At 41.1% G+C, this 16,368-nt stretch overlaps 2 protein-coding genes across 12 annotated transcripts in view; both read left to right on the plus strand.

Annotated features, from left to right (window-relative positions):
* The window catches only part of UCHL3 (ubiquitin C-terminal hydrolase L3), a 41,286-nt gene extending 38,411 nt beyond the window's left edge, over positions 1 to 2,875 (plus strand). For all 3 annotated transcript variants that reach the window (XM_040056888.2, XM_058419500.1, XM_058419501.1), the window contains 2 exons: positions 1,355 to 1,413; positions 2,646 to 2,875. In XM_040056888.2, the coding sequence (XP_039912822.1) occupies positions 1,355 to 1,413; positions 2,646 to 2,729 (143 nt within the window). In that variant the 3' untranslated portion in view covers positions 2,730 to 2,875. The remainder of the gene's footprint in view (positions 1 to 1,354; positions 1,414 to 2,645) is intronic.
* A 5,860-nt stretch (positions 2,876 to 8,735) lies between these two features.
* LMO7 (LIM domain 7) overlaps positions 8,736 to 16,368 on the plus strand; it is a 131,084-nt gene continuing 123,451 nt past the window's right edge. For all 9 annotated transcript variants that reach the window (XM_058419503.1, XM_058419504.1, XM_058419505.1 and 6 more), the window contains exon 1: positions 8,736 to 8,846. In XM_058419503.1, the coding sequence (XP_058275486.1) occupies positions 8,778 to 8,846 (69 nt within the window). In that variant the 5' untranslated portion in view covers positions 8,736 to 8,777. The remainder of the gene's footprint in view (positions 8,847 to 16,368) is intronic.

Below are 16,368 nucleotides of genomic sequence, written 5' to 3' on the forward strand. Positions count from 1 at the left end.
TATTTTCTGTAGGTATGATGCGAGAGAAACCCCATTTGAATTTTTCCTTAAAATAGAAAATTAGAAGGAGAAGAGGCATTTAGCTCAGCTCGACAGTGGAATGTCAATAGTACTATTTCTTTTGTTCTTAAAATAACCTCTCTGTACCAGTGGAATAAAGCAAAACCCCCCCCCCAACTTAAAAGTAGGAAAATGGAAGGTTTTTCAACTCGTTGGAAGGTTATTCAATTAATTCACTGGCTTCAGACAGTGTGGGCAGCATGTGGGCTTTGGCATGCAGAAAATGCTAAGGAAGCGCATGGATATTAAATGTATATGATGTTTTTGTCGTAGAAAACACGTTATTTATAGGCACATGAAATTAAAATGTTGTTCTGCCAATATGGACATAAAAAAGCCCCAAAATTAAGGTAAACTTAGCTAGCAGCAGTGCAGAGTATTCCGTTATGTTTCCCTGGATTTTCTGAGGGTTTTAACTTGTATCTTCAGTCATGGTAGTTACAATAATGAAAAACATATTGTTCATATAAATCCAAAGGTTTTCTAACATCAAATCTATTTTTAGTTATGGAAAACATAGTTTGAAAATGTTGTCAACTTTGGTGGCATCTTTGGGGTGGGAAAAGCCTTTTACAGGGAAGAGCCAAAAGTGATTTTGGTTTAGCAAATACTTAGGATACCCTGACATAAATTTTCACACTGTTAACTCTTTGCAAGTAACCTGTAGCATATTTATATGAATGAATTATTTTTTAAATGCTGAGAATGCCAAGCATTAGTCTATTGGGAAAAAAAAAAAAAAAAATTATAGTAACCCTGTTGACATGCTGTGAAAGTACTTAATATCTAGAGCTGTTGGGTTTGTTTGCTAATTTATTTTAAGTAACAGAAACATTTTCAGTGATGCCAGACTCTTCAGAATGGTGGGTTTCCTACTCTGGTCTGTTGTGGAGTCCCTGATCACAGCTGTCAAACACCACAGAGATACAGCTGTCTGTCTGTGTAAATCCATCAAGCAGAGCTGAAATTTTTCTACTCTACTTGAAAAACCTAAGTATTATACCAGCACTAAAACTACAGCAACTTACAGCTTTGAAGCCTCCAAATTAAATATTGAAAAGTATTTCATTACTTTGATTGGATTATTTTCTAAAAAGACTGTGTATAATGATACTTGTAGAAGCAGTCAGCAGTGGAGAGATCAAGGAACATCTAGGTGCATGTGTGAACTTTATGAAAAATGAGCATTTTTGAAAGTGAAGTACAAAAAATCTCTTTAAATAGTTTTAACTGGATAATGAAGCTTTTATAATTTTATAAATGTGTTATTCAATCCCACTTTTTCTTTCAACAGATGGGCGCAAGCCATTTCCAATAAACCATGGTGAAACCAGCGACGATTCTTTTTTAGAGGTAGGGATGGAGAACCTTCTTGAATGGTGTTATACAAAATTCTTGCTGTATTTCCACAAAATTTATAAAATAGATAAATGAAAACACCTATACAAGTCTAGCTGTATTTATAGTTGGATGAGGAATACAGCAAATGGGATGGTGAGGCAAAACTAGGTTTGAAAAGAGGTACTTTGGAACACTTGTGGCTCTGGATTACAGAATATCAGAACATAAACGTCAGAAGGGTTGACTATAACACAAGATCGGACTGACATCTTCTGTGCTTAGATTTTCATGTACTATTCAATTAGCACATCTAACAAGAAGTTAGCAGATTGAAAACTTACAAATTTTCATTCTCTTTCCTTTGGTTTGTAGTTTCACAGGTATCACACTAGACAGAAGCTGATTTCTAACCCTTGCTAATAATCATTCTCCACTTTCACAGCTTCTTTTGGGTGCTTCTTTGTGTCATGAGATGAGAAACGAATTGGAAAGGGATACACTGAGTTGGGAGGATAAACTGTCATCCCCATAGAATGATGCAAAGTTCAAGTTTAGAGAATGCAATGCATAGATCTGAGTCTTCTGATATCCAGACTGGATTAATATTACAAAAGGAAGAAACCAGAGAAACTAAACCAAACAAAATCCCAAATTATTTTGTAGTCTAGAAGCTTAGACTAATGTCTGTGAAGTTTGCAAACAATTTGTGCTTGCTTGGAAGGGGAAGAAATTGGATAAAGCTTTCCTTAGTCCGTATGTGGCTTTTTCCTGCTTTTGCTGATAACATGTGTTCTCCAGATTGTTAGATGAAGGAATTACTTAAAATCTTTCAATTACCCCACCCCGCTTAGATTCATCTTGAAACAAAGGAGCAATTTCTGAAGGCAGCAGTACTAGTTAAGGCAAGCTTCAGAGATGCATTTAGAAAGTCAGACAAGCAACACATCTGCTGCACAAAGTAATATTCAGTCACAGAAATCATCATAAGGTCCTTCATAAACTTTTGCTCTTTTAGGCTGCCCATATGAGCACTGTAAGTAATCTTGAGAAGCAGTAACTCAGAAATACAGTTTATGTAGGTTTGTCACACTATTTAATAAACCTTTATGGAAAAATCCATTTTGAGCATAGTTTGGATAAAGCATATCTTCATATTTCAGTTGAATTTTGTTTGGTTTTTTTACAACAAATGTGATTTGTACTGGTTTTAATTTTGGGTTTCTTTGTACTTTTTTTTCCCCTAGGATGCAATAGAAGTTTGTAAGAAATTCATGGAACGTGACCCAGAAGAATTAAGATTTAATGCAATTGCACTGTCTGCAGCTTAAAAGCCTTTTCCAGTGAGGCAACTTTATTGCAATGTATTGTAAGAATAAAACTGTTGCCAAATGTTAATAGTACAAATTTTGATACTTCCCTAACATCTTGACTAATTGTAGCATACGTGGAATAAACTTTGCATTTGTCCTTGCTATACTTTGCTGCTTGTTCCTACAGCAATTCTGGGTATTTCTATACAGGCATGCATTTTGTGCAAGATTTCTATGAGGTAGGTTTTTTTCCTTCCACCCCCTTAAGTTTTGGGAATTACTGTGTGTGATATTTCCTCGTAATAATGATGCTCTGCTTCAGTGCAGGATTATCATTTGTGTCATGCACAGGTAACATTCTGAGTGGAGTATGTGGTATCGTAATGGCTGACAACTTGGAGTATGAGGCTAACTCCATCTTTTATTTATGATGGTGCAAGAATATTAAAAGAACTTCTTCAGGTGACTCAAGTGACAAAGACATTTTTTTCAGTGCATTATTTATAAATAAATACATGGAAAAAAAATAGGCAGAAAAAGGACTATTCTTACTGTTGGTGAACACTAACATTTTAAAATTATCTTAATGTTTACATTTTGAATAAAACTTCACTTTGTTTCTCAAGTCTAATAATGTTAATAAATTGTCAAAAAACTTTAGTTAAACCAATGTTTTGCTATTTGTATATGTGGAAAAATGACATGGATTTTTTCCCCCGAAAAGACACATTAAGTAATTCAAATGGTAGGATTGTGGAGGGCACACACAGGTGAATACAGCAATGTGAAGTACCTCACCTAACTGAAATAAGTGATAGAAAAGCATGATTGTTGTAATGAAGTTTTGTTTAGCAACAACAGAAACAGAGTGGAGACTTTAAGGCAGCCATGATAGTCATATACTTTTCTCCCCTGTAGGAATAGCTGTTGTAAGTTTGTCAGGTGGCATTACTGAATGCTATGTGATAGCCTTCCCCTGTGCCATCCCTCCCACCCCACCCACTGATCTTGAGGTACTGTTGACCAATTTCTATACCTGAATTAGTAACATTGTGGTTGTTTTGAGTTTGATTTTCTTGTTTGGTTTTGGTTTGGGGTTCCGTTTTCTAGCTAAGCAATCTTAATACTTTGGGATTCTTCTGAAGATTGGTTTGGGTTAATGTGCATGTTTTTGACATTCTGGAAAAATATTCCTTATTCACTCCTTTGAAGTGGAATAATTTAGGTTTGCTTCCAATCACACCTGCTGCCCAAGGAAACCGAACCCTCCATGTCCCGGAGGGTGCTTTCGTTCTTTATCAATTGTCATTGCAGGAAAAATGAATGGGGTTATGCCAGAAGCACTCTGGCAGAGTTTTCCTTCTTTACAGAAAAGAGAGAGGCCTGGGAGTCTGTTTTATCACTTAAGAACATCTCTTGCACTCTAAAGAAAAAGCTGGAGTGTCTGTCTAAAACATATCACCTGGAGAGTCCAGTAACAACAATAGTCTATTTTCTATAAGTGAGCTAGTTGGAAAAGCAAAGGAGAAGAATGACACTAATGAGCTTCTATTTTTGAAGCTTTTGCTTTTTCACCCCAATGAAATGCAGTGTCATGAAGACTTGCTTTATGTTGCCATGCTCATTAGTGAAGCCCGGAAACTTGCTTTTAAATAAAAATCAGAGGCTTTAGTAACCAAACCAGCTGTGTTGTCTTCTTGCTAATATCAACAAAATCAAATAAAGGTTGTCACCACTGAATTGGGATATTGCATATTTTAAGCTAATGGTGACTTAGAGGCTTGCCTTTCAAGTAAGCCATAGTTAATATAGATAAGGCCCTTTTAGGATAGGGAGGAGGGTCAGGAAAGAGAGGAAGTGCAGTTCAAAGCTGTTAAACTAGCTACATCAGTTGTCTGTGCTAGGGAAATGGTCTCATTATATATGATCTTCAGCGTTCAGAAGATTTCAGCGGTATTAAGTAATAAATGGTTTTTGTGCAGCTGTTTATTGCAAAATCCCTTCAGAAGTGGAGCTCCTTGTTAGGCACAAGAACTGATGAGACAAATTTGGGACAAAGGATAAAAAGGTTAGAATAGTAAATTTGGGGTGAGATTCTCTGTGGTACACTGAAAAATACATAATGAATCTTAAGTAAAAACTTAGAAATAAGAATTCTTAGTATTTTGGCAATATTGTAGTGTTGCGTAGCATCTATCTACATAGTCTTCAAATCAGTTGTTCTGCAGGGTAAGGGTTCCCTCTTTTATTTTCAGCATTAATTTCTGGTTTATTAATATGTAAGATGGTATGTTTTAGTGAACGCTGCTTTGAGATGCCAAAGGAGGAGCAATGTACTTACCTTTATGATGAACTGGATCTGCTCACTGCGTGGTCCTTTGGTAGAAATGGTGAAAGACTGCCCTGTAGAAATACATCTCACCCGACATACAGTGTAACAGACTTCCGGAGCTTGTGAGACCAGGCTTTGGCACAGGCTTTGGCACTGTCTCGAGGAGCGCAAGAAGGGATCCACAAGCTGCTGGAGTATCTGTCACTGATAGAACCCGTACAACATGGATAAAAAAAGTGAGGTATGAACGCTTGGCTGACTTGTGAAGGTCAAGCAAGGTTCTGATTAGAGGTTGATAAACCCTCCAGACCCCATGGTGCTTTTGGCTCTGCGACACCCCAATGTCTGCATCATCGCCTGAGCTGTACAGTCTCTTCTTATTAGCTCAAGCTCCATGGGAAGAAAATAACACTGCATTTTCTAACTTGTGCAGCTCTGCCAGAGCCCTCGACACCCTTTTGTGGAGGAGCATGGCTTGGCCATGGGCATGCTGTGCCAGGAAATCCCTCTTCAGCCTCTTCAGTCTGGGCCAGATGTACACACCATCTTATGGAAATGGTGTGTGTAGGAGTGAGGAGATGATGCATGCTCCACGCTAACATTAATTTTAGCTGAGTGGAGCTGGTGTGCTATTAAGCACACAGGATTGTTCAAGCTCTTTTAAGTGTATTGGTGCAAGTTTTCCTATGTTATTTACCAACATTTTGTTAAGAAATCATAATTCAATAACCAGTACAATGCCCTTTCCTTACAATCGTGGCTGCATGATTCAATTAAAGGAAGAAGCAGGAAGTTGTTTTCTGACATTGAAATGTATGTTTTGGAAAATAAAGACACTTAACAGCCCACATTTACAAAATAAATACGGTCTCTCCTTAAAGAAAGAAGCCTGTCTTGGTAGAAAATATTATTGTGTCAAATATTTGTAGAACTCTCCTTGAAAAGAATATGACGTAAACTATTGCTTGACTTATCCCTAGGAGCACACACATTGAAAGGGTTTATTTTTGTCAAGTAGAACAATATTACTTTTGCTACTTTTGACAGTAACAATTAGCAGTCATATCTGGTGTATGTAATCTTTCTCTAATCTAGGACTCTGGTGACTTACATTGTGAGCGCAAAGGAATAATAAAACTATTTTGGTTGCTCAGGCTTATGTAGATAATTTATCTGTGACAGTTAATTTAAAATTTACTTTGAGAATGAGATTTACATGTTGGAACTTTTTTTACTTAGCAAGGAACTTCAACTTGAAAGTTGCTGTGATCCATGCAGTCTACTTAAACACTTAATCAAATTACATGATTACTCAAATTACTTGAATTACTTGATCTAAAACATTAAACACTTCATTTGTAAGAAAAGTGATTTGATTTGTTATGAAGTGAAATAAAGCAACCAGAAATAAGTGAGAAATGTGATTTTTTTTTTAGCATGACCTCTTTTGAAGCCTGTTTTATAGAATTCTTAGTTACTTTCTCCTACTTAGGGACAAGCACTGTATTCTTGGATGAAGTGAAAGACCTTAAAAACTGGAGAATGGCTGCTGTAGTTCTCAAAAAAAGTGTTTGGTAACATCAGGTAATGCAAACTGATGTCAGCCAGCAGCAGCAGCTGATACATGTTTTATTTAGACATTTTTAACCTTTGTAATCATGTATGTTAAATATTGAGATGAGAGGGTTGTTTTCTGATGTTCAGGCTTCCCAGTCAAGAAAAATGCAGATTCTTCATTTGTATTTGGTCTTGTGGCTGATCTGGCTTGGAACAGGAAAAAAGGGTAAGAAAAAAACCTCTCAAAATTACAGCTTTGGTTATCATTATTCCTTGCTGGCTCTACAGCATAGATGTCTCAAATCATACCAGGGTGAGGAGCTAACTACATAACTTCTATGCATTTGTAACTTTAATAAATGTCAAACATCTCCCGTGGAACTTATTTCAGCCGGAGTCACTGCATTTCCCCCCCTGTATGTAACGCCAGCAACACTGATTTCCTTATACTGCAGAAAGCGATGGCTCCTAGCTTCTTGGCTTGTTGATCTCCTAAAGTGCTTCTCCCCCATTCTAAGGGCTTTTTTTTTTGTAAAACAGAAGATTCTTTCCCAAGTAAGTATCTCAGGAGAAGTGAACTTCTGTGTAGTACAAGTTTTAAGTAAACTTTTCTCAGTAGTCCTTTAAATGTTATGTACTGCCACGGGCTAAAAAAGCAAAAGATGTGTGCAGCAACTCAGTTTCACTTACAGAGAAGACATGGAAAGAAATAATAGTACAAAAAGTTCAAGTAGGAAAAGATCATAGGATCGTGAAAGTTGGAAAAGACCTTTAAGATCATTGAGCACAATTTTAAAGTAACATTGCTATATTCACCACTAAAGCATGTCCCCAAGTACCACATCCAAACATTTTGAACACTTTCAGGGATGGTGATTCCCCTACATCCCCAGCTTGTACCAATGCCTGACGGTGCTTGCATTGAACAAATTTATCCTTATATCCAATCTAAACCTCTCCTGATGCAGCTTGAGACCATTTCCTCTTCTGTTGCTTGTTACCTGGGAGAAGAGATTGAGCACCTCACCACAGCCTCCTTTGAGCGAGGAGCAGAGAGCTTAAATACAATGTCAAAATGAAATCTAGTACTCCAAAAAATCCCAAACAAAACAAAGCCAAAACACAACAACCTGATGCTGTGGATTAGAGAAAATGGCTCTTTCCCCTTAACTTTTCTGCTTAGCAGTTGTCCACCCCTATATTCCAGCAAACCATCTCCCTCCCTGCTGGTTCCCGTGCTTCGGTCAGGGTGGATGACCCTTCGCTGCAGCACGGCGTGATCCCAACCTGGCCCACGTTTGTGGTCACCCCAGTGGGCAGAGCTCAGCGCAGCCGTGAGCCGGGGACAGGGACACGAATGAACCCGAGTAATGGCACCAGTGTGAGTAGTGTGGGCTAAACCAGAGTTGAGGGCAACGGGGCTGGGGAGGGAAGCATGGAAGCCGAACTGCGTGGCTCCAGCTCAGCCTGGGCACCTCCGCCTCGGTCACTTCGTACGAAAAGCCCTCAAAACAAAGTGTGGATCTCTCACGTCTCCCGTAGCCGTGGAAAAGGCTCCCTAACTTCGTCCCCGAACGGGACAAAGCTGCAGAGCGTGGAGCCTCTTCCTCGGGATCGCGGTGCAGCCTGTGGCTGGCCGGGGAAGCCCCAGCGGCGCGGAGGCGAGGGAGGCGGCCCGGGCTCCCGGGGCCCCTCCGGAGGGAGGGAGGGAGGCGGCGGCGCGCTGGGCAGCCCCGGCCGGGCGGGGCGGCAGGTGGCGGGGGCCGGGGCGGCGGGGCCGGCCCTGAAAGGTGCGATTGTCCCCAGCTATTCCTGGTATGCGCCGGGGCGGGAGTCGCCGGGGGCGGCCTCCACCGGCCGGGAGCGCGAGGGGCGCCGCGTCCCGGCGGGAGGGAAGGGAGGGAAGGGAGGGAGCCGCCAGCGCCGCGGGGCTGCGGCCCCTCCCGGCGTCCGGCCGCCCCGGGGGTCCCGGCGCTGCCGCGCCGCCCGCGGCTCTCCGGATTCCTGCGGCCGCGGAGCGCCAGCGAACTCCCGGGAGGGGGAGTTCCGCGGGGAGGAGGCGGAGGGGGAGGAGACGGCGCGGGCAGCGTTAAAAGGAGGCAGCTGAATGACGGCGGCCGCTCCCGCGCCCCCGCCCCGCCGAGCGCCGGCCGCCCCCCGCTCGCTCGCTGCTGGCCATGGACGGGAGAGAGGACGCGGAGCGCGACTTCCAGGCGGCGTTCACCGAAGCCCGGCGATGGCTGGAGGTGAGGCGTCTCTCGGTTCTGCCGTGTGCCAGCCCCTCCATACCCCCGGTCCCTGCCCGAGGCCGGCGTCCCGCCGCAGCCCCCGCACGGCGGAGCGCGCAGCGCGCTCCCGCGGGGCTGCCCCACCGTCCGGCAGCAGCTCCAGACCTCGGTTCTTTGTCGGCAGCTGCGGACTGGTATTTTTAGAAAGTATCGTGGCAACTTGCAGAAATCTGTCTGTGCACTATCGCCACCGCCCCCTCCTCGCAAATCCAAATTAAAGGCTGGCTTGGTTGCCCTCCTGTCATTAAGGCTTATAATTTCTTGCCATCTTGTAAATTACTTCTGTAGCCGTTGCTCCGAGACAGTCTGAATTAAAGACGCTCCTTCCTGTCTCGAAAGAGTTCAGGACAGAGAGCAACCTGAAATTAACGCTCATTTTCTTCTCTCCTGTTTTGAAACATGATTGTCTGACTGCGCACAGCGCTTGACGTAAATATCCGTGTTTCTGTATCGTTCCCCCGAGTTACGCCGGTGCGGTACGTGCTGAAGCGTGGGTAGGGAGGCTGCTCCTGGGTGTACCTGGGTATGACCAGGGCAGCATCGGCTGAGCAAGAGAGGCTGATGGCGTGGAAGCTGAGAAATGTTAGGAATACTGAAAAGTCTCCCTTGGAGTCGTCGTGTGCTTTTAAAGAGGAGCTTTAGAATGCTGGTTTAGATGTATTTTAACATATTAAGCTTATTTCTTCGTGCTTAGTCACTTAAGATGAAATTTAATGTTGTCAGAACCACAATCACAGTATCTTTGGAAGGAGGAAATATTCAAAAAAGGATGTTTGTTACTTTTTACTCCTCATCTTTTTAAGCTTGTCAAGACCTGAGTTCAGGTTTCTTTGTTTCCTCTGTAAAACAATGACATCTAGTGCTTAAAATCTGTTGAGAATGTTGAACTGAGAGCACCAAAGACAAGGGTATCGTAAATGACCTCCACAAGTGTCAGTTTTGTGTCCTCTATGAATGCCGGTAATTATAGCAGTCCTGGCTTCCCCATGTGTCAATTTTGTTAGAGCTAGCTGTGAGTTTGAGTAATTAAAGCATTCCTCTCTCACGTACACCTTTCTTGCATTGCTTTCTTTAAATTGGCAAAGCTTCATTAAGGTGATGTCATGTTGTCTTTGAAAATCCTATTTTAAGGGTTTGAGGATTTGTTTTAATTATTGTTAGGTTTCATATGGTACTGGGTGGTTGTACCGTTTCTGCAAAAGGTTTTGTGTCTTTGCCTGCCAGTAGCATGTGAGAGCTCTAGCAAAGTGATGTATGAAGTGTACACTGTTTGCATAAGGGATAAAAACACATATGCTCAGCTTCCCCCCTGCCCAATCTGTGTGGCTATCCTTTGATATGTGAAAGCTGTTCTCATTTTAAAGTAACTTTAAAACTTATCCCTTGGAGAAACATTTTATTGTAAAGCGAGTAACTTGCAAACCTTAAGGTATTGATAAACAGGATGTTAGGGATTCCATAATGTTAAAGGAAAATGTAAATATTTATTTCCCTATGAAATGAGGTTTGTGTTTCAGAAGAACTGTTGTGTTTCTCTGCTCTTTACATCCAGATGGATTAAAAGCCAAGACTAACAATTTCCGTTGTTGTATGGAAGAGTAATGATATTTTTAGGGTAATGGGGCATGTCCCAAGGTTTCATGAGTCTTGGTGAAACAAAGTGGTGAATACATGATTGAGAGTGAAACTTGGTGAGTCCTAATGACTAAACAATTAGTTTTGAAGATGAGGCAGATTTTCAAATATTTACGAACATGAACTTCTGATGTTTTGATCAGATTTTGTGTACCAGCTTTTCCCTAACATTAGAGGAGATGAAAGCATACAGACACTAGCTACTATGTATTTAAAGGAACAAGCCAAAATATATTTGTAAACTGTTACTCTTTCCCTTTGCTAATGAAAGCTTTGTTAACATATTTCTGTATTTCAATCCAGAAATCTTTGGACTCTGAGATTTTTTTTAAAAAAAAACAACCTCCAACCTTGAAGCTGAGGGCTTTTTAGTAGCAGGAATGAGCAGCTGTATTTGTCAGATGCCAAGAGGAGTAGAAAATACCCCCAAACCATCCAAAAATGTTACCCTGTATGTTTTTGATGTTTTTGGTGAGAGAAAACTGTGTCCTGGTCAGGTTCCTTTTCTGCCTGTTCCCAGCTGAATTCTCCATGCTGTCGGGCAGCCACTGGCTCATGGGAGCCCAAATATTTGTTCCTAGCTTTTATACAACCAAAAAAAAAATTAAAAATAAATCAAAACCAAAACAAATGAACCCCAAGCCTGCATGCAACCCAAACCCCCAAAAATTGCAAGAACTTGATTAAGAATAATAACAACAAAAATTGCATCTGATATCTGGTGTTACCTAGAGAAAGACTTTGTTGTTTAATTCAGGTTCATGTTGAGGCATATTTTATGATGATGCAGACAAGGAAGGTCTGTAGTCTTCACAGTGCAAAGACCTCTTAAAGTGTGGTCCCCAACCTCTTGTGTTTCATGCATTGGGAATTGGGAGGGGATCCTGCTCGTCTCAAGTTTCATGAGTTGGAGTCCCTGGGGGAGCTGCCTGTTGAGGATGTCTACTTTGGGGGAAAGAATGGTCATTTTCTGTGCAAAACTCAAGCTCTTCTCAGGTGCCCTTTCTACAGAAGTCAGCACTGGTTAGTGGTGTTGGCCTCTTGCATCTGAGACTTTTGGCACTTTCTGAGCTCTGCCTGGAGCAAGTGATGCTGATCAAACTCACCCAGCCTTCACTTGGCACCTCAGCTGAGGTGGGCCATGCTGAGAATAAAACATTAGAATACCACAACTTGGAAACAGTTTCTCAAAGTAGAAAAGACCAAAGAGGGACCTCATCACAGTCTACAATTTCCTCATGAGGGGAAATGGAGGGCAGGCACTGATTTCTTTCTAGTGACCAGGGTGGGACCCCAGAGAATAGCATGAAGTTGTGTCAGGAAGGTTTAGGCTGGGTATCAGGAAAGGGTTTTTCACCCAGAGGTGATCTGACACTGGAGCAGGCTCCTCACAGAAGTGGTCACAGCACCAAGCAGGTTCAAGGACTGCTGGGACAATACTCTCAGGCACATAGTGTGACTGTTGAGGCTGTCCTGTCCAAGGTCAGGAGTTGGACTCAGTCTTTGTGTGTCTCTTCCAGCTCAGGATTTTCTCTCAGTCTATGAAAGGTAGAGCTTGTTTGCCAAAGCTAGAAATAGCTGGGTTAAAATTGTTTTACTGTGTTCTGTTCTATATTATAACTTAAGAAAGCCAAAAGCTGTTCCTCCAAACCAAAGCATTCTTCCCCCAGTTATTAAATATCCCAGACTGCCTTCCTGCCTCAAGATGTGGGAGGTCAGTCTGGCTCTCTCTTTCTGCCATCCACCACCAAGTTCACCCTTGTGAAAGAAGGGGAGACACAGTCCCTCTCCCCAGCACATGCTTTGCTGTTTTAAGAGTGATGCTTCTTGAAAGGTTCAAGAGGAAAGACGTATGTGTTGTTTTCTTGTAAAATGTCTCAGCTTTTTATTCTACTTCTGTGTTTTAAACAAATTCTAATCTTCTGGTAAACGTCTATGGTTTGAAGTTGTCTGCTAAAGCAACTTGAAACCTGACCCACAAAGTCTGTAAATCTTTAGTTAAAGTGCCTTGAGGCAAGTAATGCTTGAATTTTTTTTTCCCCCTGAAGTAGTCAAATGTGCAGATCCAGTCTGCGGGAGGGTGGCCAACAAGCGTGTGCCTGAATGAATTGTTGAAGTGAAGCAGCAAAGCTGTAGGAAAGCATGTGGAGCAACTTCAACAAATCCACTGAATTGAAAAACGGGTGTTCAGCCAAGTAACTATTAATATCACAAAACATTACTGCTCTTCTTGTGAGCTGAATTTCCTTCTCTAATAACTCCTATAGAGTTGTAAGTCAGATGTTCTGAAAGCTGCTAATTTCATCAGAGTGTGTTGAGAGTGTAGGAATCAGGACCCTGGAATGCTGGAGTTGTTCCTCATTCAGGGACACTGCAGCAGAAGTCCTTCCTGGTGCTAACGCTATCCAGCGATGATGAAGTAGGTGCTTCACATGAGGATTTCTATACCAAAATAAGGGTTTTATCAATTTTAATAGACAGTGTTAGCAGAAGAAAGCCCAGCTTATCTGGACAGCAACTGAAGACACCTCTGCTGTTCCTGTCTGTCATGACCATTAAATAGGTAGTGAAATTGCCTAATTACTTATTTTAAATGCTGTTGTGTTTTGACAGCTGCATGCATTATTGCATTACAGGGGATGTTAAAAAATTATTTGGGGCCTTTTCTTTCTTCTTTTTGCAGGAGGAAATAAATTTGTGTATATATGTGTGCACCCCTTGCCCCCACCCTCTCAAACCTGCTCAGAAGATTGAAGAGGCAGATTTGTGAAGTAACTTGGTAGAAAGAGTGTGCTTGAGGATAAAACTTGAGAACCAGGACAACTTATTGAAATCTTTTGGTTTGGACCAACAGTACAGCAATCAAATTCAGGCAACAGTCTCTGACATGTGGTCACCAAATGCTTCTTTTTCTTGATGCTGTTAGAAGCTTGTATTTCTACTGTATATTTTTGTCTTCTGCAAATGCAGCTAGAGGTATAGCAGTGATGTTTTCCCTGTATTTGCATTGAGAGCTTACCTCAGTTATTATTTGGTTTTGTTTCTCTCCCAAGCATGAATCTAATGCATACAGTCTGGTATGGGAAGAATAACTGTGGAGACAGAAGACTAGTTTCACTGCTCAAATCCTCTTCTTGTAGGTACCTTTATTTAAGTTGAACTAATCATTATGAAAAAAAGTATTTTTTCTTAGTTCTGAGTAATGTATTCTTGGATAGCCTGTAGAGAGCTAGTCAATATCCTGAATAGTGCTAGAATGAAAGATGTGTGAATGAAAAGGCAAAATCTATATATTCTGTTCCCTAAACCACGTTTAATACTGGGTAGTTCTGTCAAATCATAAAACCTGGGTGGGCTGGTTTCTGGAGAACTTCTTACAGCACAGCTGCCAAAGTCCTGGCTCATATTTACATAAGGGGTGTGTTTAACCCTGCTTTAGGAGGATGCATCAATATTTTATTACTGTGTGTATATTCTTGGAAATGAGTATTTCATGGAATAAATCTGAGTGTATCCAGTTGATGTATAAATATTAATTGATGTATGAATGTACATGTTTGGAAGTAAATACTGTGGGAATTTTAATCCTGGAAATAATGTTCTCTTCATTGCCTGCAGACTATTAAAGTGCTGTGGTAAAATGCCATATAATAGGGCTAGCAACAATGTGTTAGAGGGAGAGGGTGACAGTAATACCCTTTGACCTGGCTGAGCATTTTTCTCTCCATTTCTTTGTCCCCTTGCTTCCAGATCTCAGGAAAGGTATCTGTAATACGTTTGAGAGAAAAATGGGACTAATTTTTGCTTGAGAGTAAAACTATTTCCTGGTTTCTGCAAGGTTGGTTTATATGTTTTCAAGTCTATATTTGAAAAATCTCAGGGATAATCAGAAGTCTGTCTTCACATAGCCCTATGTGATAGGCATGCATAGCTTTGAACTGAGTTCACGATGTTCACTTCCTTTATGAAGTTTCTCTTTGTAGTTTTGAGTGTTCTAAAATTTTGCATGAAAGCCACATCTGCAGGCACTTTGAGAAAGAATTAACTTGTTGACTATAGAAGAGGGTATGTCTTCTATACTGGGGAAATGCCTTGCAGCTTAAGTGGAACTACAGGCAATTTTGACCAGGCTTTTGTTTTTTTCCGGTCTGTATGTTGTGGCTAGCAACTAGAGTTAGTTGTGGCATTACTTTTGTTGTTTTTCTCCTGTCTGTTTGTTTGTTTTTTGAACTGTGTCCTGATCCTTTCTGCGGTTTTATGAGGTTAAGCATTTTTTCTGCCCGTAGTTTAGGGACAAGGTGAGATGATAATGACTTCCATGTTTATCATGCTTTCCCCCTCTTCCCCAACTACTATGGACTCACTTTTAGCACCTTTTCTTTGTCAGGCACTTTTTTTTGGTCCAATTTTTAAAGTTTCTAATGAGCACTTGTGCATATTATGTTAGATGGCGACCTTGCTGAGCCTTGGAAAACAATTGGGTTTTATTATGTTTTAAGAACCAGACATATTCCAGCTGTTTCTTGTACCTACCACTCCTCCACTTTAAAGTTCCTTTATCCACTCCTGCAGGACATTTTTTAAAAACAAAACAAACCCCGACCTTTTCTGCTTAACTAGACTAATAAAATTCTCAACTATCATTTTCTCAACAGGCTTTCCAGCTATAGCAGTTTAATGAAAAACAGCATGTGCTCTCAGACCCAGTGTACTAGAAACACTTCTGCTGGTCTAAGGTGTGCTTGACACACCTCACTTATTATCCAAATTATCTTGGGAGGAGTGTTTTGGTTTTGCTGTTTTTCACATTTCTGAATGCTGTCAATCCAAGTGAAAATCTAACTTAAAAGGAATGTAGTGAATAGGTTACTTTAAAATAGGTTCTGTTGGTTTTCATGCTGTGAACTTCTGAAGGGTGTTGTGAATTTAGTGTTTATTATTAGTGTTAATTTTTTTATTTTTCCATTGAAAAGAAAGATATATGGCTCTGACTCACAGAGTGCTAGCTTCCAACTGGATACTTAGCTGTGAAACTTTCATTTGTTATATTGAATAGAGAAACCTAATTTCCACAGTGTTTTCCATTCACGGTACAAAACATCTGGGATTATCTTAGAAGGGCATGAAGATTCTAAGACTTGCTGTATGGTTTTTTGCCAGTGTTGGCACATGTTGTGCAAATGTTGGCACATTTTTTCGGTACCAGCTCATGTGAAAGTTCTCAGTTTTGTTTCTGGATGTGATTCAGCTTTCAGTTGTTACTATTAGAAAAGAACACAATATACTAACTTTGGAAAATAGTTATTACTGTGTTGGCCAAAAAAGTCAAAATCCTTGTAACGTATCACAGCTTTAAAGGAGTTAGCGTGGCTGAGATCAGTTCAGCTAGCACAAACAGTGAAATCTGTTGTTTGGGCCAAGCTGTCCTCCTACAGAAGATCCCACGACAATGTGGTTTTGTGTTAGTGCTGAGATGTTATTCCAGCAAGGTGTCATTGAAACTCCCGTGCTTGGCCTGTGCTTCCTCCTTTTGCTGTGGAAGTGGTGTTTGTCTGATGCTCTTGTGAGTTGGCTCAGGGGAAAATCAGAGTGTTTTGTGGTATTTGGTATTTGCTTGGCTCCTGAAAGGCAAGTAGGGCACCAGTGCTCTAGCCAGGGAAGAGATAATGCTGATGGAGGTGGCCTTTTGGTAGCAGCTCGGTCTTGGGTTCCAGCTGACTAGTTGTATGAAGAGAGGTAGACACCTGAACTCAGACAAGCAAACTCTTTCCCTGGAGGTTTCTCAAGTCACCTGCTTCTGCTCATTGCCTGGCTCTCTTCCTTACATGACTCAGGATCTGTTCGC

This window comes from Hirundo rustica, chromosome 2 (genome assembly GCF_015227805.2).
Source record: "Hirundo rustica isolate bHirRus1 chromosome 2, bHirRus1.pri.v3, whole genome shotgun sequence".
Taxonomy (NCBI): domain Eukaryota; kingdom Metazoa; phylum Chordata; class Aves; order Passeriformes; family Hirundinidae; genus Hirundo; species Hirundo rustica.